General features: G+C 45.9%; 1 protein-coding gene across 3 annotated transcripts; it reads left to right on the forward strand.

Moving 5' to 3' along the window:
- Window positions 1–75: 75 nt before the first annotated feature.
- LOC135273252 (germinal-center associated nuclear protein-like) lies at window positions 76–21,699 on the forward strand. Of its 3 annotated transcripts, XM_064372128.1 has the most exons (11): window positions 76–314; window positions 4,049–4,202; window positions 4,979–5,068; window positions 9,574–9,832; window positions 10,049–10,146; window positions 11,574–11,964; window positions 13,060–13,317; window positions 13,843–13,972; window positions 15,574–15,780; window positions 19,610–19,760; window positions 21,461–21,699. In XM_064372128.1, the coding sequence occupies exons 1-11, from the start codon at window positions 115–117 to the stop codon at window positions 21,617–21,619; spliced, it is 2,097 nt and encodes a 698-aa protein (XP_064228198.1). In that variant the 5' UTR covers window positions 76–114; the 3' UTR covers window positions 21,620–21,699. The 3 variants fall into 3 exon arrangements, with proteins under 3 accessions (XP_064228198.1, XP_064228199.1, XP_064228200.1); XM_064372129.1 differs by lacking the exon at window positions 4,979–5,068 and having other exon boundaries at window positions 21,461–21,697; XM_064372130.1 differs by lacking the exon at window positions 76–314 and having other exon boundaries at window positions 4,124–4,202; window positions 4,936–5,068; window positions 21,461–21,695.
- The last annotated feature ends 146 nt before the right edge of the window (window positions 21,700–21,845 follow it).

Genomic DNA, 21,845 nt, shown 5'->3' on the forward strand with positions numbered 1-21,845 from the left:
TGACAGCCATTCATGCCTCTGAGGTCTCTTTGCTGAGTTTCAGACATGGTTTCTAGTTTGCAGTTCAACCTCTGACCCTGATTTTTCCCCACCCTGCCCCTTCCTGCTCATAGGATGTGTGTGCTGCTCCTGCTAGGGTCTCACATACTGGCTAACCCACGGTGGTCTTTTCCTTCCAGTGATGTGGCATGGGCGTCTCTGGACCTGCCGTCCCTTGTGGCCGAGCACCTCCCTGGGAGGCAGGAGCGTGTGTTTTGGAAGCTGGTGCTGGTGTTGCCGGATGGAGAAGAGCAGTCCCCAGGGAGTCCTGGCAGGTCAGGTTTTCCCCTGTGGGATTTCCAAGAGGTGGAGTGGACGGGGGCAGAGCTGTGGGCCAGGGCCGGGTGTTCCTTTTATGTCTGATGGGAACTCTGAAGCATAGGTTTAATGTTTTAATGCTTGGATTTACAGTCTGTTTTGCTCAGGATTTTAAGTTGAAACTTTAGATTTGATTATTTCCATTTTTATTCCATAAACTTGGTGTATTAGTCCGTTTTCACACTGCTTTAAAGAATTATCTGAGACTTGGTAATTTATAAAGAGGTTTAATTGGTTCATGGTTCCACAGGCTGTACAAGAAGCATGGCCGGGGAGGCCTCAGGAAACCCACAATCATGGTGGAAGGCGAAGGGGAAGCGGGCATGGCCTACATAGCCGGAGCAAGAGGAAGAGAGAGCACAGTGGGAGGTGCTGCGCACTTTTAAACCACTGGATCTCATGAGAACTCACTGTCATGAGAACAGGAAGGGGGAGATCCACCCCCGATACAGCACCTCCCACCAGGCCCCTCCTTCAACACTGGGGATGACAGTCCAACATGAGATTTTGGGTGGGCACACAAATCTGAACCACGTCACTTGGCAACAGTATTTAAAGCTGTGTTAAGGTATTGATAGACCTGCTTTACTTTAGACTCTTCGGTAAGATAGTTTATAGTTTGTTTACTATAGTTTCATTTTTTTCCCATTCAGAAGAAACTTTTGGCATTTAAATAAAAAAAATTGACACGGTCTTACTTCCTGTAACTAAAATACAGAAGTCTTTTTGAGACAGAATCTCGCTCTGTCGCCAGGCTGGAGTGCAATGGCACAATCTTGGCTCGTTGCAACCTCTGCTTCCTGGGTTCAAGTGATTTTCCTGCCTCAGCCTCCCAAGCAGCTGGGATTACAGGTACATGTCACCACACCCAGCTAATTTTTTTTTTTTTTTTTTGGTATTTTGGTAGAGATGGGGTTTCACCGTGCTGGCCAGGCTGGTCTCAATCTCCTGACCTTGTAGTCCACTCGCCTGGGCCTCCCAAAGGAGGAGTGAGCCACTGCACCTGGCCAGAAGTCTTTTTTTTTTTTTCCTGATTTTTGAGCTGGAGTCTCACTTTGTCACCCAGGCTGGAGTGCAGTGGCTCGGCTCACTGAAGCCTCCGCCTCCTGAGTTCAAGCGATTCTCCTGCATTAGTCTCTTGAGTAGCTGGGATTACAGGCGCACACCACCATGCCTGGCTAATTTTTTCGTATTTTTAGTAGAGACGGGGTTTTACCATGTTGGTCAGGTTGGTCTCGAAATCCTGACCTCGTGATCCACCCGCCTCAGCCTCCCAAAGTGCTGAGCTTACAGGTGTGATCCGTTACTCCTGGCCAAGAAGTCATAGTTTTGAAGCAACTACAGTTTCTTTCTTCTGAGACAGGGTCTTGCTCTGTTGTCACCTAGGCTGGAGGGCACTGGTGTGATAATGACTCACTGAAGCCTCGACCTCCTGGGCTCAAATGACCTTCTCACTTTAGCCTCCTGAGTAGCTGAAACTACAGGCGTGTGCCACCATGCCTGGCTAATGGTTTTTCTTTTTTGAAAGATGGGGTTTTCACCATGTTGCCCAGGCTGGTCTTGAATTCCTGGGCTCAAGCAATCCACGTGCTTTGGTTTCCCAAGGTTTTGGGATTACAGGCGTGAACCATGACGACCGGCTTACAGTTTCTTTTTAAGATAGCTTTATTGAAATGTTATTCACATACCATAAACTTCACCCATTTGAAGTGTACATTTCAGTGATTTTTAGATATATCCACAGGGTTTTGCCACCATCACTGTTAAATTTCACTCAAAAAGGAAGCCCGTATTCTTTTTTTTTTTTTTTTGAGATGGAGTCTTGCCCTGTTGCCCAGGCTGGAGTACAGTGGTGTGATCTCGGCTCACTGTAACCTCTATTTCTCGGATTTAAGCAATTTTCTTGACTCAGCCTCACGAGTAGCTGGGATTACAGGTGCACACCACCCAGCCTAATTTTTGTATTTTTAGTAGAGATGGGGTTTTACCGTATTGGCCAGGCTGGTCTTGAACTCCTCACCTGAGGTGATCTGCCTGCCTCGGCCTCCCAAAGTGCTGGGATTACAGATGTGAGCCACCATACCCAGCCTGAAACCACTGATCTGCTTTGTTTCCATAAATTTTTGCCTATTCTAGACGTCTTGTATAAATTGAATCATATAATATGTAGCCTTTTGTGAATCGTACCTTTCCCCTATGGGATGTTTTCTAGACTTTTCCACGTTGAAGCATATGTTAGTGCTTCATTCTTTTCTGTGGCTGAATAATACTCCATTATGTGAGTATACCTTATTTATCCATTTATCGGTTGATAGGCATTTGGGTGGTTTCTACTTTTTGGCTACTGTGAAAAGACTGCTATGAATACTCAGGTGTAAGTATTTGTGTGGACATGTGATTTATAATTCTCTTGGTTATATAGCTAGGAGAAGGATTGCTAATTGTATGGTAACTATATGTTTAAGTCTTTGAGGAATTGCCAGACCTTTCCATGGTGGCTGCATCTTTAACATTCCTACCAGCGATGTATGAGGGTTCAAAGTTCTCTGAACACATTTCTTTTTAAACACCATTATCTAATTCCAAAATACTTTTTCACTTAAAAAGAAATCCCAGGCAAGCTTGGAACACATGCAGTAAGGAAAAAGAAAGAGAAAGTCATGATGTTCATCTCATAGTACAGCTGAACAAAGAAGAGTGTTGTGGCATTTTCAAATTATTTAAATGGCAATTCATTTTTCCTTTTTTTTTAAATTTTGAGACAGGATCCCACTCTATCCCCTAGGCTGGAGTGCAGTGATTCGATCTTGGCTCCCTGCAACCTGACCTCCTGGGCTCAAGTGGTCTTCCTGAGGAACAGACTATAGGCACGCACCACCATGCCAGGCTAGGTTTTGTAACTTTTTTATTTTTTTTTTTGTAAAGACGGTTTTGCCATGTTGCCCAGGCTGGTCTTGAACTCCTGGCTCAAGCAATCCACCTGCCTTGGCCTTCCAAAGTGCTGGGATTACAGGTGTGAGCCACCATGCCCAGCTGAGGATTCATTTCTTAAAATAGCTGTCTTGTGATTTGCTAAGTTCATATATCACTTAGGAATTCTTAAGGTCTCAGATGTGAGAAATTTGACCCATAAAAAATATGTATTTCAAACTCTAGGGATGTTTTCTGTTGCTAAAACTCTTAATGCCTCAGAATCTTAAGTCATATTAGAATGAGCCGGTTCTATGAGTGCTCCCTCCTGCTCAATTAAGAACAAGTAGAAGCCAGGTGCAGTGGCTCACAGCTGTAATCTCAGCAACTGGGCAGGCTGTGGAGGGATTGCTCGAGCCTAGGAGTTTGAAGCCAGCGTGAGCAACATCTGTGTTGTACTAACAAAACTTAGCAGAGGATGGTGGCCCGTGCCTGTAGTCCAGGCTACTGAGGAGGCTGAGGCAGGAGGTTTGCTTGCTACAGTGAGCCGAGTTTGTACCACCGCACTCTACCCTGGGTGACGGTAAGACCCTATGAACAGGTAAAGATGATTGCTCCATTTTTAAATGACAGCCTCTTTTGTGCAGGTCAACTTCATAGTAAGATTTGGTAACTTTGGACCTACATCTGTGTGATACTTTTTTCTTTTCCTGGAAGTCTTTATAATTCACATTTAGAATTGGATTCTTAAGTGTTTTTCTTTTTTTTTTTTAATCTATAGAATTCTGGCAAATTGGTTGAAAGTCAAGTTCATGGGAGATGATGGCTCAGTGGATGACACGTGCAGCGATGCTGGTGGGATTCGGACGCTTTCGCTTTTCAACTCGCTTAGCGGCAAAGGGGATCAGATGATTTCTGTAAACGTGTGTATAAAGGTGAATTATAATTGCTTTGTGTTTACTTCTATGTTTTCATTACTTTTACTTACTCCAGGATATCACTAGAATCATGCAAATACTATTTATTCCCTAACGTGGTTTTGAAAGACTATGGGAGGCTCAGAAGCAAGTATTATGTCTGTCATTTCTAGTGTTTTTTAAAAATTATTTTTTTAAGCCAGCCAAATTTAGCAGTGGGCACTGCACCCAGCCTGCTTTTTTAATTTTTCTATTTTAATACTATATATTGAGTTTCCTAAATGTAATCCGTATACAAAACTTTAAAAAAAATGAGGAAATGTAAAAGAAATGTAAAGATGATAAGAGCCATCCATGCTTTTGCTGTTCTGAGGTGACAGTAACTTCTTGGTGCACATTCTTCCCTTTCCTGTGATTACAAAGTCATATTTCATCTCCTGGAAATTAGTTTACTGTTCCTGTTACCTTCATTTTCATTTTTAATGAAAGTAACGCTTCCATGTACTTAAAAACAAGTCAAATAACGCCACGTGATTTAAAATGAGACACAGTAGCTCCTCTCTCCTCTCAACTCCTTTCTTCAGGGCCTCATTTTTCTCATGTTTCCAGATCACACACTTAACAGCTGTTTCTCAGTTTGTCCATTTCAGTGTTCTCTGCTGACTTCCCATTAATATAAATGTATTAGTTACCTATTCCTAAATAACAAATTACCTCTAACATAGCAGCTTAAAATGACATCTGTTATCAGATTTCTGTGGGTCAGGAATCCAGGTGGCGTCACTTCCTTGCAGGCTGTGGCCAGAGACTTCCTCACTTCCTGCCACGTGGGCCTCTCCCCAGCTGACAGCATGGCAGCTGGCTTTCATCAGAGTGAGCAAGAGGTGAGCCAAGCTGGAAGTCTGAGTGCCTTTATAACCTACACTTAGAAGTGACATCCTGTTGCTTTTGTTGGCTTCTGTCCGTTAGCAGTGGCCAGGCCCAGCTCACAGGGCAGGAGATCACACGTGGGCACGGACACCAGGTGGAGTCGGGGACCTCGTGGCTGCTGCATACCACACTAGGTGCAGAGTGGCCTCCTGTGCCGTCATCCCAGTCAGCCTTCCACGTCTTCCCAGGATGGCTACACTGTCACTTTGTGAGCCCACTCCAGCGAATGGGCTCTGTGACTCTATTCGCCTCAGAACCAGTAGTGTTCTTTCTATGACCACAATTATTTTTTTCCTGCAAGAACTGGAGTTGCCTTATTGTCTCACTTAACATAGTTCTCTTTATCGCTTTGATTTTTACAGGGCGGGGTGGGGGGGTTGCTGTGTATATCTCGGTAGTTTTCCAAATGTTCTGTCACTTCCATATTCCGATCCATCCATATTCCCTGTGTCCTGGAACCCTCATCTGTGGGCTGGTCTCCATCCAGGCAGCATGTGCCGTCATGCCATCATTGCAAGCACATGTCCCTGCTCCTCCACCTGGAAGCTCTGTGACCTTGGGCAAGTTCCCTAACGTCTCTGCCACCTATGTATGGATAGTTACTTACTGTCCTGTTTTACTCAGCAAAGCCAAAAGAAATTGCCCAAGCCTGCGCAGGTGCTGTGTGCTGGAGATGCTCATCTGGCTCTTGAGGACGGAGTGAGTCTGCACACGCAGACTGCATAGGACAATGCCTGGCACAGGCCAAGTGCTTGCTCAGTGTTGCCATTAGCAGCAGCTGTGGTATTTTTTCTTGGTTCAGCCCCTTGTTGGATGGTACATGTCATGGGAGGGGAATTTTCTGAGTCCTTTCCCTTATAAAAATGATTTATTATTACTTATTTTTTTTCGAGACAGAGTCTTGCTCTGTCGCCTAGGCTGGAGTGCAGTGGTGCGATCTTGGCTTGCTGCAACTTCTGCCTTCTGGATTCAAGCGATTCTCCTGCTTCAGCCTTCTGAGTAGCTGGGACTATAGGTGTGTGCCACCACGCCCGGCTAATTTTTTGTATTTTTAGTAGAGATGGGGTTTCATCGTGTTAGCCAGAATGGTCTCGATCTCCTGACCTCGTGATCCGTCCACCTTGGCCTCCCGAAGTGCTGGGGTTACAGGCGTGAGCCACTGCACCCAGCAAAAATGATTTTATTGACAAAATAACTTAGGCTGGGGGAAAGAAAAAAAGATTTATTTTATTCTTGTATTTGCTTCGTAGTTTAGCTACGTTTGTAAAATTATAGGTAGGAAATTACTTCCCTGGCCGTACATAGTGGGTTACACCTGTAATCCCAGCACTCTGGGAAGCCAAGGTAAGCGGATTGTTTTGAGTACAGGAGTTTGAGACCATCTTGGGCAATGTGGTGAAACCCTGTATAAAAAATACAAAAATTCGCCTGGCACGGTGGCCCACGCCAGTAATCACAGCACTCTGGGAGGCTGAGGTGGGCGGATCACACGAGGTCAGGAGTTTGAGACCAGCCTGACCAACATGGTGAAACCCCGTCTACTAAAAATACAAAAATTAGCTGGGCGTAGTGGTGCGTGCTTGTAATCCCAGCTACTCAGGAGGCTGAGGCAGGAGAATTGCTTGAACTCGGGAGGCGGAGGTTGCGGTGAGCTGAGATCGGGCCATTGCACTCCAGCCTGGGCAACAGAAGCAAGACTCTGTCTCAAAAAACAAAAAACAACAAAAAACCCCAAAATTATCTGTTCCTGTAGTTCTTGGAGCTTGGGAAGCTGAGGTGGGAAGACTGCTTGAACCCGGGAGTTCGAGGCTACAGTGAGCCGTGATCGCACCGCTGCACTGCAGCCTTGATTACAGAGGGAGACCCTGTCTCAAAAAAAGAAGAAAATTATTTCCTTTCAGTTTTGCTCCACTGTCACCTAGCGTCCACTGTTGCTGTTGAGGTGGAGTCTGAGACTGTTCCTGTTCCTTTCTGTGTGCCCTGGTATTGTTTCTCTCCAGAAGCCTTTTTTCTCTGTTCATGGCATCCTAGAACTTCACTTTGTCATGCCTGGCACTGGACTTCCTTCTCTGTGCAGGGCTTAGCAGTCATGTTTTTATGACACTCACAGTTTATTTATTTTTTTGAGATGGAGTCTCGCTCTTGTTGCCTAGGCTGGAGTGCAATGGCGCAATTTTGGATCACTGCAACCTCTGCCTGCTGAGTTCAAGCGATTCTCCTGCCTCAGCTTCCCGAATAACTGGGACTACAGATTCACGCTACCATGCCCGGCTAATTTTTGTATTTTTAGTAGAGACAGGGTTTCACCATGTTGCCCAGGGTGGTCTTGATCTCCTGACCTCGTGATCCGCCTGCCTCGGCCTCCCAGAGTGCTGGGATTACAGGTGTGAGCCATCATGCCCAATCTCTGTTTTCTTTTCTCTCTTGAGCCTCTGTTAGATAGATGTTAGACCTCATCATTTGATCCTTTGAGTTTCTTATCCTTTCTATCCTATTTTCAATCTTACCTCTTCCTACTATGTTCTGGAAGATTTCCTTGACTTCATTTTCCAGTAGTTCTACTGATTTTTTTCTTCCATATATATTATTTCCTCTTCTTACGTTGACTTTTTCATAGCATCTTATTTTTTGGATGCATCATCTTATCTTTTTAGGGTTTTGGGGGTCTAAGTTTTCTTCAGTTCATGCATTATCTGGTTCCTTTTTTTTTCCCCGCCCTCTTCTGTTATTCTAGTTTATCTCTTTTATGTTGGAGGCTCTCCTCAGATGCCTTACCCAAGGCTGTCTGTCTATAACTGAGTGAGGCCCTACAAGGCTGGCGAGGAAGTTCTGTGTTTGGGGTGGGGTGGGAGGTAGTTAAATGGAAAGCCAGCCTTTTCGGAGGGACTCCCAGATGTCTGGATCTGCGTGTCTGGTCCCTAGACTGTTCAGGCTTTCTGGAAAGAACTTGTGCCTTCTGCTTCCTGGAGAGCTGCTGGTATTCTCAGGGTAGGGTCGGGAGTGGTTTGACACCGAGTCCCTTCCACTGTGCCTGATCACGCCCCTGTGTCTGGATCCTCTCAGGACTCCTGTTCAGGGGCCCGGGGGACTGGTTGTGCATAAGGTTGCCTGCAGTGGTGGGTGCCTATAGGGCCAGGCTCTGAACTTCACCTTTGGCTCCTGGTGTCTGCAGGGCCTGGATATACAGGGCTTTTGCAGGCTCAGTCAACCTGGCTCCCTCCACACCCACAGCTGCAGCCTTTAGGTGTGGCTTCCTCTGCTTCCCTGACCCAGAGATTGGACCCATCTGCTTGCTGCTTTCTAGAAATGTATCAGAATCCCTCATCTGCTGCTGGCTTGCCTTCCCTCTTTATGTTATTATGGGCTTAAAGTTTTGTTTATTTTTGTAGAGATGGGGTCTTGCTATGTTGCCCAGGCTGGTCTTGAACTCCTGGCCTCACACAGTTCTGCCTCGGCCTCCTTATGTGCTGGGATGACAGGCATGAGCCACTGTGTCTAGTTTTAACTGTTTTCATACCTGTTTAAGGTTAATTAAAATTCTAGTAATATAGTCAAAACACAATTCTAGCTGGAGACTAAATTACCTGTTGAACTGGCCATTTCTTACACTAATTCTGTTGCGTTAATTCCGTTGTTTTTGTTTCTACGAATTTAAAATATGAACATGGGCAGGTGCAGTGGCTCACGCCTGTAATCCCAGCACTTTGGTAGGCCAAGGAGGGCTGATCACTTGAGGTCAGGTGTTCAAGACCAGCCTGGCCAACATGGTGAAACCCCATCTCCATTAAAAATACAAAAATTAGTTGGGCATGGCTGTGGGCGCCTGTAGTCCCAGCTACTCGGGAGTCTGAGGCAGAATTGCTTGAACCCAGGAGGCAGAGGTTTCAGTGAGCTGAGATTGTGCCACTGTAATCCAGCCTAGGCGACAGAGTGAGACTCCGTCTCAAAAAAAAAAGAAAAAAATATGAATACGTTTTCTATCTGAAGGTCAGATATAGAAATTATTTTTCTAGGGCGATTGTCCTCTGGATATATGAAGAAAGAATGTTATTTGATACTTCTTTTAAAAAGGAAGTCTGAAGCTGGGCTTGGTGGCCCCTCAAACCTGTAATCTCAGCTACTCAGGAGGCTGAAGCAGGAGGACTGCTTGAGCCTAGGAGTTCAGGACCAGCCTGGGCAACATAAAAAGACCCCCTTCTCCAAAAAAAAAAAAAAAAAAAAAATGTTGGAGGGGTCTTTGCTAACAATTAGATTTAGGGAAAGAGGTGCCAGGAATGAAAATAACTGCAGGAAGTAAGACAACTGTAGGGTATGCCCAGCTGTGCCCTTGGAAGCCTGTCTGGAGTGCAGTCAGTATTTAGCGCATGGAGAGCTTTGGCTGCACTTGCTCTGGGGCAGATGCGTCACTGCTGATGTGTCCTGTGGTGCGTCTATCCTGATGATCTTGATGCGCTTGCAGGTGACCCATGGCGCCCTGAGTGATGGCGCCATTGATGCCGTGGAGACGCAGAAGGACCTCCTGGGAGCCAGTGGGCTCATGCTGCTGCTTCCCCCCAAAGTGAGGAGTGAGGACGTGGCAGAGGAGGACGTGTACTGGCTGTCGGCCTTGCTGCAGCTCAAGCAGCTCCTGCAGGCCAAGCCCTTCCAGCCTGCACTTCCGCTGGTGGTTCTTGTGCCCAGCTCAGGAGGGGATGCCATTGAGAAGGAAGTAGAGGAAGGTTTGTGAAGGAAGTCTTGTTTATGAACCAGCATTGTTTAATAAAGGGGTGGATGCTTGGTCTGAGAATGGTCCAGTAGTGTGGGGTCTGGAATCACTGAGACAGCGACCCTTATAGGACTGTCCACTGCAGGACTGGGGTGGTCAGCACAGTGAGTTGTGTCAGCAGGTGTGCTGAGAGCAGAATGTGTGTGACCTTCATCTCTTTCTCTTAAAGGTCTGATGCTGCAGGACTTGGTTTCAGCCAAGCTGATTTCAGATTACACTGTTACGGAGATCCCTGAGTCCACTAATGATCTACAGGGTTCAACTAAGGTAAGCCTTCACCATTTTTAACGGTCTGTCAAGGTATTTTGATTTTTTTCCCTTTTGCTGTATCTGGAATTGAGCGTATATTAGCATTTGTGTTTTTCTTAAGACAGAGTTTTAATTTTTATTTTTATTTTTATTTTTTTTGAGACGGAGTTCCGCTGTTGTTACCCAGACTGGAGTGCAATGGCGCGATCTCGGCTCACCGCAACCTCCGCCTCCTGGGTTCAGGCAATTCTCTTGCCTCAGCCTCCCGAGTAGCTGGGATTACAGGCACGCGCCACCATGCCCGGCTAATTTTTGTATTTTTTAGTAGAGACGGGGTTTCACCATGTTGACCAGGATGGTCTCGATCTCTTGACCTCATGATCCACCCGCCTCGGCCTCCCAAAGTGCTGGGATTATAGGCGTGAGCCACCGTGCCCAGCTAAGACAGAGTTTTATTCTGTCACCCAGTGTGGCATGATAGCTCCCTGCAGCTTCAAACTACTGGGCTCACGCAGTCGTCCCACTTCAGCCTCCCAAGTATATGGGACTACTGTGGTATGCTACTGCACCTGGCAGCAGGTGTGTGGTTTATAGAACTTTCCAAAAACATAAGCAGAAATCAAAAGATGAAATTTGCCCAGTCCTGCTATCTGCAAATTAAATTGTTCATGTAAAATTTTTTAGTGTTTTTATTTCTATGAATTTAAAATATGAACATATCTTATATTTGAAGGTCAGATATAGAAATTATTTTTCTAGGGTGATTGTCCTCTCAATATATTAAGAAATAATGTTATTTGATGTTTCCTTTGAAAAGGAAGTCTGAAGCTGGGCATGGTGTCTCCTCAAACCTGTAATCTCAGCTGCTTGGGAGGTTGAAGCAAGAGGACTGCTTGAGCCCAAGAGCTGGAGACTAGCTTGGGCAACACAGGGAGACCCCCTTCTCAAAAGAAAAAAAGAAAGGCAGCGGGAGGCTTTGCTAACAATTTAGAGAAGGAAGTGCCAAGAATTAAAATAACTACAGGAAGTAAGATAAATATATGGTGTGACGGCATCTTGGCACATAGTGAAGCTGTTAGTCCTTCCAAAAGTCAGAAGACATGGCTTCCATTTCCGTGCATGGTGAAGGGGTTGTTCAGGGCTGGTTTCCTGAGGGCCTGGGCCCTTCCAGGGGGGTGAGCATGCAGGTCACATTCCTCCTCAGGCCAAATGGGATCTGGGGGCCCCTCATTAGTTCCTCTGCTGGACATGTCTCCAGAGCCCTAGAAGGCTAAACTCAACTGCAGAGGACACTTCTGTTCCCCTTCTTACCACAGTTGGGAGCCCGGTACTCTGGTGTTACCTGCTGTGGGCAGCCTTAGGGGATCAAGCTGTTTCAGAAAGCTGTTTTTGAAAAACAGTGTGAATTGTTCAACCAAGTCTTTTCTGAATGTCTTTGCTCTCAGGTTTTGCAAGCGGTGCAGTGGCTGGTTTCCCACTGCCCCCATTCCCTTGACCTTTGCTGCCAGACTCTCATTCAGTACGTCGAAGATGGGGTTGGCCGTGAGTTTAGTGGCCGCTTTTTCCATGACAGAAGAGAGAGGCGTCTGGGTGGCCTTCCTTCGCAGGAGCCTGGTGCCATCATTGAGCTGTTTAACAGTGTGCTGCAGTTCCTGGCTTCCGTGGTGTCCTCTGAACAGCTGTGTGACCTGTCCTGGCCTGTCACTGAGTTTGCCGAGGCGGGGGGCAGTCGGCTGCTTCCTCACCTGCACTGGAATGCCCCAGAGCACCTGGCCTGGCTGAAGCAGGCTGTGCTCGGGTTCCAGCTTCCGCAGATGGACCTTCCGCCCCTGGAGGGTAAGTGCTTGTGCTGGGAGGAGCGGTGAGTGGCTGCAGCCGAGCCTCAGGCTTCCTTCTCACCGTAGTGACCACCCGGCAGGTGTTGGGCACCAGTGTGAGGGTGCGCATCCACCTTCACTGGGCACATGGGGTGTCCCCACGGTGTGCTTGCCTGCACCTTCCTTTGGGTTCACAGGTCAGAACAAGCTGGGTTTTGTGAAGTGGGGGCTGTTGGCCTTTCCTGACCGACACAGCAGTCCATGGGAGTTCACTCTCCTCAGGAGGAAAGTGGCAGGTGGTACTGGGAGGAACACCAACCCTGATCCTGTCCTGCCTGCCTCACATGGTCCCTGTTTTCAAAACAGACGAGTCAGGGGCAAAGAGCATGGGGACCATGTAGCCCTATCCCCAAGCCACAGCCATGGCACTCAGTGCCGATTTAATGTTACTTCTTTGTCAAAGAAGTCTTGTTCTGTGGCTCTGGCTGTGCCCCTGTTCCTGGCTGAGGTCTCTGAGCTGCTTTGACACAGATCCTATAGGCCATCTGGCTGGCTCAAGCCCAGTGTGGCATGGGGCTGCTCCTTCCCATGCAGACACTGTCAGCAGGGAATGAGCTGCTTATGTGGTGGAAGTCATGGCATTAGCATAGACACTCCTCCCATTTGGGCCTCAGGTGCCCTTCTAAACTGTGGGGTGTGGTCTGTAGTACCTCTAACCCATGCTCACTGAAGGAACCCAAAGGGAAGCGAACCACTCACCACAAGCCCTTAGTGTTCTGACTAGGTTGGGGTTCACCAAAATAAGCCAAGACAACGTATACCAGACTTACCTGGGTGCCTGTTACAATACAGATTCCTAGGCACAAGCAGAGTTTCTGGGTATGGTGTGCCTTTGCTATCAACACTGTTTAGGGGGACTGTCTGCATCCCTCACCTAAACCCTGGGAGCAAGCTGCTCTTGCCCTCAACAACTGTGGTTCCGCTGTGTTTAGAAAGCAGACTTCTCAACTTTACAGTTGCCTTCTCCTAAGAAAATAGAGTTAAAAATATTTTCATACACATTTTCACCTGTACTTTGGCCAAACCTGTAACTAATGAGGCACTTTCTCCCCAGCCCCCTGGCTCCCCGTGTGCTCCATGGTTGTGCAGTACGCCTCTCAGATCCCCAGCTCGTGCCAGACGCAGCCTGTCCTCCAGTCCCAGGTGGAGAACCTGCTCTGCAGAACCTACCATAGGTGGAAGAGCACGAGCCCCTCCGCAGTCCATGGGGCAGGCCCTTCCGTCATGGACATCCCATGGGATGATCTCATCGCCTTGTGTATCAACCACAAGCTGAGAGACTGGACACCCCCCCGGCTTCCTGTTACATCAGGTAGTTAGACCTCGGTGCAGTGCGATCAGCGCCTCACAAGACTTTCTGGTACAGTCTCTGCAAAGGACGATGTTTACTTGATATTTCTTTTCTCTCGAGTCCCTACCCTTCTTTTCCTTAGGCCTTCCTCCTTCAAGTCAGTGACTTAGAAACATTGAAAACAAGCTAAGAAGGTTCCAGTAGAGCCTGAACTCACCTCCCTGAAACAGGCTTCCTAGGCTGGCTCTTAGAGAGGATTCTGTGGCTTTTGAGTAGTTCTTACCGGCCCTGCCAGTCTGGATATCAGCCTGTCTGGACTTTGGGTGACGCATGGACACTGGGAGCCTATTTAATTAAAGTATGGAAGTCACATAATAATTAATTGAAGGACTTGCCCTTAAATCAGTGAATTTAAGCACATGCCAAATGGCCACCTGCTGCTCTTTATATATTATTTTTACCTGGTTTCCTTTTTGTTTTTTGAGACAGGGGCTTGCTGTGTTGCCCAGACTTATCTCTTTATCTGTTTTTGTATTGTTTTCTCAGAGGCGCTGAGTGAAGATGGTCAGATATGTGTATATTTTTTTAAAAACCATTTGAAAAAATATGATGTTCCTTTGTCATGGGAACAAGCCAGATTGCAGACACAGAAGGAGCTACAGCTGGGAGACGGACGGTGAGATTCATGTTCAGTATGTTTCTGTTGCTTGCTAAACTGTATTTTTCTTCCAAAGTACACAGAAATTAACATCCTACATGCCAAATCCAGTCCATTGTGAGCAGATTGTGACAAACCCTCAAGGAACAGGTCATTCCCATGCAGTAGAAACTCTTCTAGAGCAAAGTTAGACGCATTTCACTTCATTTATCAGGCAAACCTGACCCTGAAATCAACCTAACCAGGAGAATACAGCTGCCATTTCATCTCACTTCCAAATCTGGTTCTAAAGCACAGTACCTAAAAAGTTCACAAGTATGCTTTCTCTCAGGAAAAACAGTAACAGTGAAAATCTATTAATGTAATCTGTTGCCAGAATACAAAAATAAGTGGCCATTGTAGCAGGTGTTGAAATACATTTCTTAAAACTTATACCCATTCCCAATAAAATTGCTTTATTTTGGGTCATTTCTTTAGCTTGAGTAAAAAAAAAAAAAAAAGGTCCTAACCTGATAAGGCTACCTAACATAAAACTACCAAAAGGTGGGGGGTGGGTGGGATCATGCTTCTTGGTAGACCATTAGGAACACTGGAGTCAGAACCAGCCTGTTGTCCTGGCTGCTATTCACTATTGTCTTGGAAATTCTGACCAGCACAGGGATGTGGGCTACAAGCACAAACACCGAAAGGAAGGAGAAACTGTCATTTCCAGACACTACGGTTGTCAGTCCAAGATAATCGGCAGTCAAGCCCATAGAACCATTCTGAATTCAGCAAGTTGATCAGATAGACAGACCCACAACATGTAAAAAAAAGAAAAAAAAAAGCCTCATTCACAACATACGAGTTTCTCAGGGCCTGCATGTGCAAAGGAAACCTGAGCCATTGAGGTTCAGATTAGGTTGTTTACAGGAGGATACGATGCTGTGAAGGTGTCAGTTCTGGTGTTGATAAGTTCTAAAATTCCTCAGGGTAAGAAAATACTCAACAATTACTAAGAAAGTTTTAAATAAGCCTAACAAGGTTTGCTCAGCCTGGTATCAAAAGATAGAAAAAGCTCCAGTACTTAAAACCACGTGGGGAAGCCAGAATAGATGAATGGATCAGAATAAGGAGTCAAGAAACAGAACCATATGTGACAAAAGTGAAATTAGTGCGGAAAGGACAAACACTGGCATATGTTTAGAGAACAATGTTAGATGCCTTCTCTCATCATTTGTAAACATTACTTCCAAAGCTAAATATAAAAAATAAGGACCTTGCCAATATTAGGGAAAAACAGAATCTGGAACCCTGGGGTGGGAAGGAAAACATGAAGCAGAGAAGCTCCAAAAGCTGCCTCGTGAGAGCAGAAGCTTCCAAGAGGAACAGGCAGTCTCGATGCCTCTGTGCATGAGGGTCACCACGGTGCAGGGGCTGCCTTCCCTCTTTGCCCTACTCCCTGACTTGGGGGAAGCTTGGAAGCAGGCCAGGCCAGCATGAGCTGTCCCAGGAGGGCACGTGTCTAAGGCACCTGTTCTTACATGTTAACGCACATGTGCAGTTTATCTATATGCTTTACGTGATGCTGTAGAGATATTTTCTCTTGACCATAAGCGTTTCAAATCATGTACTTACAGTTTGGGAATAAAGACTTTTCATGCTTCTGCAAACAATTTTCCCATACCATTGCTTCACACGGACGGTAACTGGAAGAGGAGCACAGAGTGTGGTCGAGAGGGGAGGATTCCCAGCACAGAGGATCTGATGCGAGGAGCTTCTGCTGAGGAGCGCCTGACGCAGTGTTTGTCGAGCAGTCTGCTGCTGGAGAAAGAGGAGAACAAGAGGTGAAGTCCACTTCCTTCGAATTCATGTGTCTTGTTTAGTCCACTTGATGCTGGGAGGGGAGACTGGCTATTGCTTGATTGATGATACAAGACAACCAGGATGGAGAAGGGCCGGTGGGTTATTAGCAGCAGTTGTAGTGGTGTGACTGTTTAAAAGCTCTTTGAAGACAGAAGCAGTACAATAGGTAGTATGTTTTTAACTGTTTTATATTGAAGTGAATTTCATTTATTATTTATTATTGAAAGTCAGTGTTAAGTTTTTGTGGGAAATTCATGTGGCTGAGTCTACTCAGAAGATGGTGAGTGCTGAACAGTATGGCTGGCCACAGGCACCCTGCCCTTGGGTGGCTCGTCCCATGCTGTGACTAGGCAGCAGCTGGGCTGCCCCTTCTCTGCATTGCCCACATCCCTCCCTCCCATGCATACCTTTGCTTTCATCCGATGGCCATGTTTACCATTTTACTGAGAAGTAGAACCAGGAATGAGGGACCTTCCACAGCTTATCCTCTGCCTTCCCTTCCCTCCCAGCCACATCCAGCACCCTCCCTGTACCCCCTTCCTAACCCCTCTTGTTGCTAGAAGGGAACCATCCAGCTCTTAGTCAAAGTCAGTCCTTCCCTGGGCTGGGATCTCATCTCCTGCTCTCCCAAGGACATTCATTCCATGGGATCCCTCTTGTGTTACCACCCCTCCCCATCCTAATGGTACCATCAGCAACACACAGGCATGAAACATGCCGCATTTCTCCCTATCTTGGGCCCATTTCCCTCTTTAGCCACCACTCCATGTTTCTGCCCTCATAATAGTAAAACTCAGAAACGCTTGTGACACTCACTTCCTCAGCCTTCTTTCCCAGCCTCCTGCAGCCAGCTCAGGGCTGAACATGACCGTGAACTCCAGTCCCTGGCAGCATCCCATACTTGCTCCTCCCCTCCTTGCTCCTAGGATGTCTGCATGTCCCCTCCTACCCTGCTGGTTCCTCCTTATCCCGCAGCTGCCCCCTGGATTCATTCTCTCAGCTTCTCCTCTGCATCATCTGTACCTATTCCTCAGAGATTTCATCCAGGTCCATGGATTTTTAAATAACATCAATAGTCTGACAACTCCAAATTTGTATCTCAAACCTGTGAACTCCAGACTTGGAACATCCTACTGCTTCTTTGAAATCTTCATTAGGCATCTGCTGGATGTCTGGTAGCCACTGCAAAGTTAACATATCCCAAATCCAGTTCCTGACTTTCTACTAACCAACCCCTTCCTTTGCTGGTCGTCTCTGTTGATGGCGGCTCCATCCTTCCAGCTGCCTAGATCAGGTGGCTTGGAATCATCCTCTCACATCATCCCACTCACATATCCTGTTGGCTCTATTAAAAATGTATTCACAATTGGACCAGTTGTTACGGCTTCCATGGCTACCACTTGGCTCAAGCCGCTGTCATCTTCCTTCTGGATTATTATAGTAGGCTGTCGTTTAGTCTTGGTAGACCTGGTGGGTGCCTTTCAGGTGAGTTAAGATGGGAGGTTGGGTCACTTGCTTGCTCACAGCCTCTCGGTGGTTTCCTTCTTTTACTGGAATGAAAGGCAGATTTTACAAGGGTGGCCAGGCCCGGAGTGATCTGTCCCACATTTCCTCTCTGACCTCTGCTCCATCCTTGAACATGGCGAGCAGCTCACAGTTGGGCCTTTGAGTTTGCTGTTCCTTTTGTCTGTGATTATCCAGCCCCTCCATTCTCCCCAGCATCCCCATGGCTGATGTCATACGCACTTCAGATCTCTGCTCAAATGTCTGCTTCTGTTAGGCCCTCCTTGCCCATCCCCGACCTTCCTGTTTCCATGGCCCGGCTTTGTCTTTCTCTTCCTCAGACCGTTTCTCTTGTTATGTGTTCCTTGTCTGTCTCCCCTCACTAAAGGATAAATTGCTTAGGGCAGGGCCTGTTTTGTTTCAGTGCAATATTCCTTGTACCTAGGATGATGCCTAGCGTTTGGAGGAGGCTTGATAAATATGTGTTGGAAGAATGAATGAATGTGTCCAATTTCTAGAATCAGTGTCTATAAGTGGTTTTAGATGAGATCTTTTCTCCTTTCTTTCTTTTTTTTTTTTTTTTAATTAAGAGTCTTGCTCTGTTGCCCAGGCTAGAGTGCAATGGCATAATCTTGGCTTACTACAACCTCCGCCTCCCAGGTTCAAGTGATTCTCCTGCCTTAGCCTCCCAAGTAGCTGGGACTACACGTTCCTGCTACCATGCGTGGCTAATTTTTGTATTTTTAGTAGAGATGGGGTTTCACCGTGTTGGCCAGGCTGGTCTTGAACTCCTGATCCACACGCCTCAGCTTCCTAAAGTGCTGGGATTACAGGCATGAGCCACTGTACCTGGCCAAGATTGTTTTTCTTGAAAAGACCGGTATATGAAAGTAGACAGCTCTGGAGTATGTTAGGTGGCAGTGGGATATTATTTTGAGTTAATTGTAAGTTATAAGCAGCAATCCACACATTTGGAAAATGTCAGAATAATTATAGATGCATAAAACCAAAGTAAATAAAAAGAAGATAAGCCAAACAAGACAATTACAAGTAATGTTAAGTAACACACAGAAGCAGTTGTTTTCGGATTAATGCCACCTTTTTCATTAAATATAAATTGGATTTGTAAATTAAAGGGAAGTTTTTTGTTTGTTTTTTTGAGATGGAGTTTTGCTCTCATGCCCTGGCTGGAGTGCAATGGTACAGTCTTGGCTCACTGCAACCTCCGGCTCCCAGGTTCAAGCAATTCTCCTGCCTCAGCCTCCTGAGTAGCTGGGATTACAGGGACCTGCCATCACACTTGGCTAATTTTTATATTTTTAGTATAGATGGGGCTTCACCGTGTTGGTCAGGTTGGTTTCAAACTTCTGACCTCAGGTGATCTGCCTGCCTTGGCTTCCCAATGTGCTGAGATTACAGGCGTGAGCCATCGCGCCCAGCCTAGTTCTTTTTTTAAATTAAGCTTTATCATAGGAAGTTATGAAATTTTCAATAAGTACATTTCTACTTCTCAGTTGATGTCATCTCTTACATTCTTAGTAAAAAGCAAAGGCTTAAGGCTGGGTGTGGTGGCTTATGCCTATAATCCCAGCACTTTGGGAGGCTGAGGTGGGCAGGTGGCTCATGCTTATGATTCTAGCACTTTGGGAGGTCTAGGTGGGCAGATCACTTGACCACAGGAGTTGGAGACCAGCCTGGCAACACAGCAAAACCCGGTCTCCACAAAAATTAGCTGGGTGTGGTGGTGTGCACCTGTAGTCCCAACTACTTGGGGGGCTGAGGTGGGAGGATCATTTGAGCTTGGGAGGTCAAGGTTGCAGTAAGCCAAGATCGTGACACTGCATTCCAGCCTGGACAACAGAGCAAGACCTTTTCAAAAATAATAATAATAAAATTGGCTGGGCACAGTGGCTCACGCCTGTAATCCCAGCACTTTGGAAGGCTGAGGTGGACAGATCACCTGAGGTCAGGAGTTCAAGACCAGCTTGTGCAATATGGTAAAATCCTATCTCTACTAAAAGTACAAAAAATTAGCTGGGCGTGGCAGCATGTGCCTGTAATCCCAGTTACTCAGGAGGCTAAGGCAGGAGAATCACTTGAACCTGGGAGGCAGAGGTTGCATGGACCCGAGATCACCCCACTGCACTCCAGCCTGGGCAACAGAGTGAGACTCCGTCGGAAAAAATAAATTAATTAATAAAATTAAAAAGAAGAGGCTCAAAAAGTTCTCAAGTATATATAGAAGATTAATGAACAATTGTTAACTTCCTGATGCTCAAATATTTTTATGATCATAAATTGTTTCAGGTTTGAAGATCAACTTCAGCAATGGTTGTCTGAAGACTCAGGAGCATTCACGGATTTAACTTCCCTTCCCCTCTATCTTCCTCAGACTCTAGTGTCCATTTTTCACAATATTGAATCTGTGATGAAAATACCTATAACTACTAGCCCACAGGTGAGAAGAAAGTATGTTTGTCATTTACATAAGAATTAAAGATTGAGAGAATGGCTGGGGAAAATTTATCCTATGATGTTGTGATGACCAACAAATTATTAGCTAAAATTAGACCTTTTTTTTAACTTTTATCATATCATTGTTATAGAGACCCAAGTGATTTTGAGTTTCTGCCTATGAAATAAATAATAGAATTGAAATATTCTTAAGAACTGAATAAGACCTGTAGCTGCTGATGTGTAGTTAAGGGCATTAAGGTGATGACAGCAGCTTCTGTCAGAGCAAATTTTGTCTGAGCTTTGGGATTACCCAGAGCTCTCTTCTGAGATTAATTTTTCTATTTTCATTTCTTTTTATATATTTTTTTGAGATGGAGTTTTGCTCTTATTGCCCAGGCTGGAACGCAATGGTGCGATCTCTGCTCGTGCAACCTCCGTCTCCCGGGTTTAAGTGATTCTCCTGCCTTAGCCTCCTGAGTAGCTGGGATTACAGGCATGTGCCACCACGCCTGGCTTATTTTGTATTTTCAGTAGACGCAGGGTTTCTCCGTGTTGGTCAGGCTGGTCTCGAACTCCCAACCTCAGGTGATCCGCCCACCTTGGCCTCCCAAAGTGCTGGGATTACAGGCATGAGCCACGGTGCCCAGCCAATCTGGGATTAGTTTTTCTTGAGGAAAATTAATGAATGAGGAAGGTAAGCTCCCGGAAGTCAATGCCTCACTCAAGGGTATTCCAGTAGTGAGTGGTTAGGGTTGCTTACTCAGAGCCAGATCCAACTGGCTCCAAACCCTAAGGTCTTTTTACTTACTTACCATTCTTCCTTCAGTAGTTAAAGATGCAAAAACAGAGTTTTAATCACAGATATGTGCCACCGGACAGGTAAAAACTGTGCTCCTGGACTGGCTTTAGGAAGCTCTTCAGTAGGGGGGAAAAGCAAATTAAAATGACATACTGTTTCCATTTATCAGTTTGGCAGATATTTTTAAAATATTCATACCCTTTGAATTACCAATTCTGACCTAAAGAAATTAGCAGATATTCACTAAAACTAATGTATAAAAATGTTTACTATAGTATTAGTTATACTGTACAAAAGTAGAAAAAGACTAAATATCTGAAGATGGGAGTCTGATTAAACAATTATAATACATTCATGCGATAGAATACTTCACAGCCCTTGACAATGATATTTTCTAAAAATGACTGGCTGGGTGCGGTGGCTCATGCCTGTAATCCCAGCACTTTGGGAGGCTGAGAAGGGAGGATCACTTGAGCCCAGGAGTTTGAGTCCAGCCTGGGCAACATAAAAGAGATCTCATCTCTACAATAAGTAATTAGCCAGGGCATGCCTGTTGTCCCAGCTACTCAGGAGGCTGAGCTGCGACGATCACTTGAACCCAGGAGTTTGAGGCTGCAGTGAGCTATGATTACACCACTGCATTCCAGCCTGGGTGAAAGATGACTGACACTGGAAATCGTTCATGATAGAATACAAAGGCAGACGGTCTATGTGCAGATACCAGCTGATTGTACAAGCTAAATGAGGCTGGAAGGATGTGCAATTGGTAATTTTTCCCTCTAAAAAATAAATGACTACTCAGATGAGGTTTCTAACATGATCCAGATCTACCCACTTCACAGAGAATAGGTCGTGGTTTATTGACATCCCAGAACTCTTTAGTTTCTTTTTTATTCAAATAGAATGACACGACAAGGGAGCAACTGCAGCTGTCAGAGGTGACAGGAACATGTCTGACCGAACGGCTAACGCACCTGGAAAGGCTGATCCAGAGTTCAAGGGAAGAGGAAGTCGCCTCTGAGCTCCATCTCTCTGCATTGCTAGATATGGTGGACATTTGAGCAGCCTGACCTGTGGGGAAGGGGGGTCTCTCCAGAAGAGTTTGTTTTTACTCAAAATAATGTTAATCATGCAAATAAACCATTTAAATGTCAAAGTCTCCCAGTTTTTCATAATGAAAAGTTGTTGACCTTGTGGGACATCTTCAGTATTCTATTTTCATGACCTCGGCAGACTGTCACCCACCAGCATATGCTCTGAGGCAGTTTGGAGCTTACATTTCCATGT

This window comes from Aotus nancymaae, unplaced genomic scaffold (assembly GCF_030222135.1).
Source record: "Aotus nancymaae isolate 86718 unplaced genomic scaffold, 86718_ANA_hifiasm-v0.15.2.pri h1tg000630l, whole genome shotgun sequence".
In the NCBI taxonomy this organism is placed as follows: Eukaryota; Metazoa; Chordata; class Mammalia; order Primates; family Aotidae; genus Aotus; species Aotus nancymaae.

Coding starts and splice junctions, on each gene's coding strand:
- LOC135273252 (XM_064372128.1), top strand. CDS start 115: ATGTGTGTGCTGCTCCTGCTAGGGTCTCACATACTGGCTAACCCACGG. Junction 11,965..13,059: donor GGACCTTCCGCCCCTGGAGG/GTAAGTGCTTGT, acceptor CTTTCTCCCCAG/CCCCCTGGCTCCCCGTGTGC. Junction 15,781..19,609: donor GAGAAAGAGGAGAACAAGAG/GTGAAGTCCACT, acceptor AAATTGTTTCAG/GTTTGAAGATCAACTTCAGC.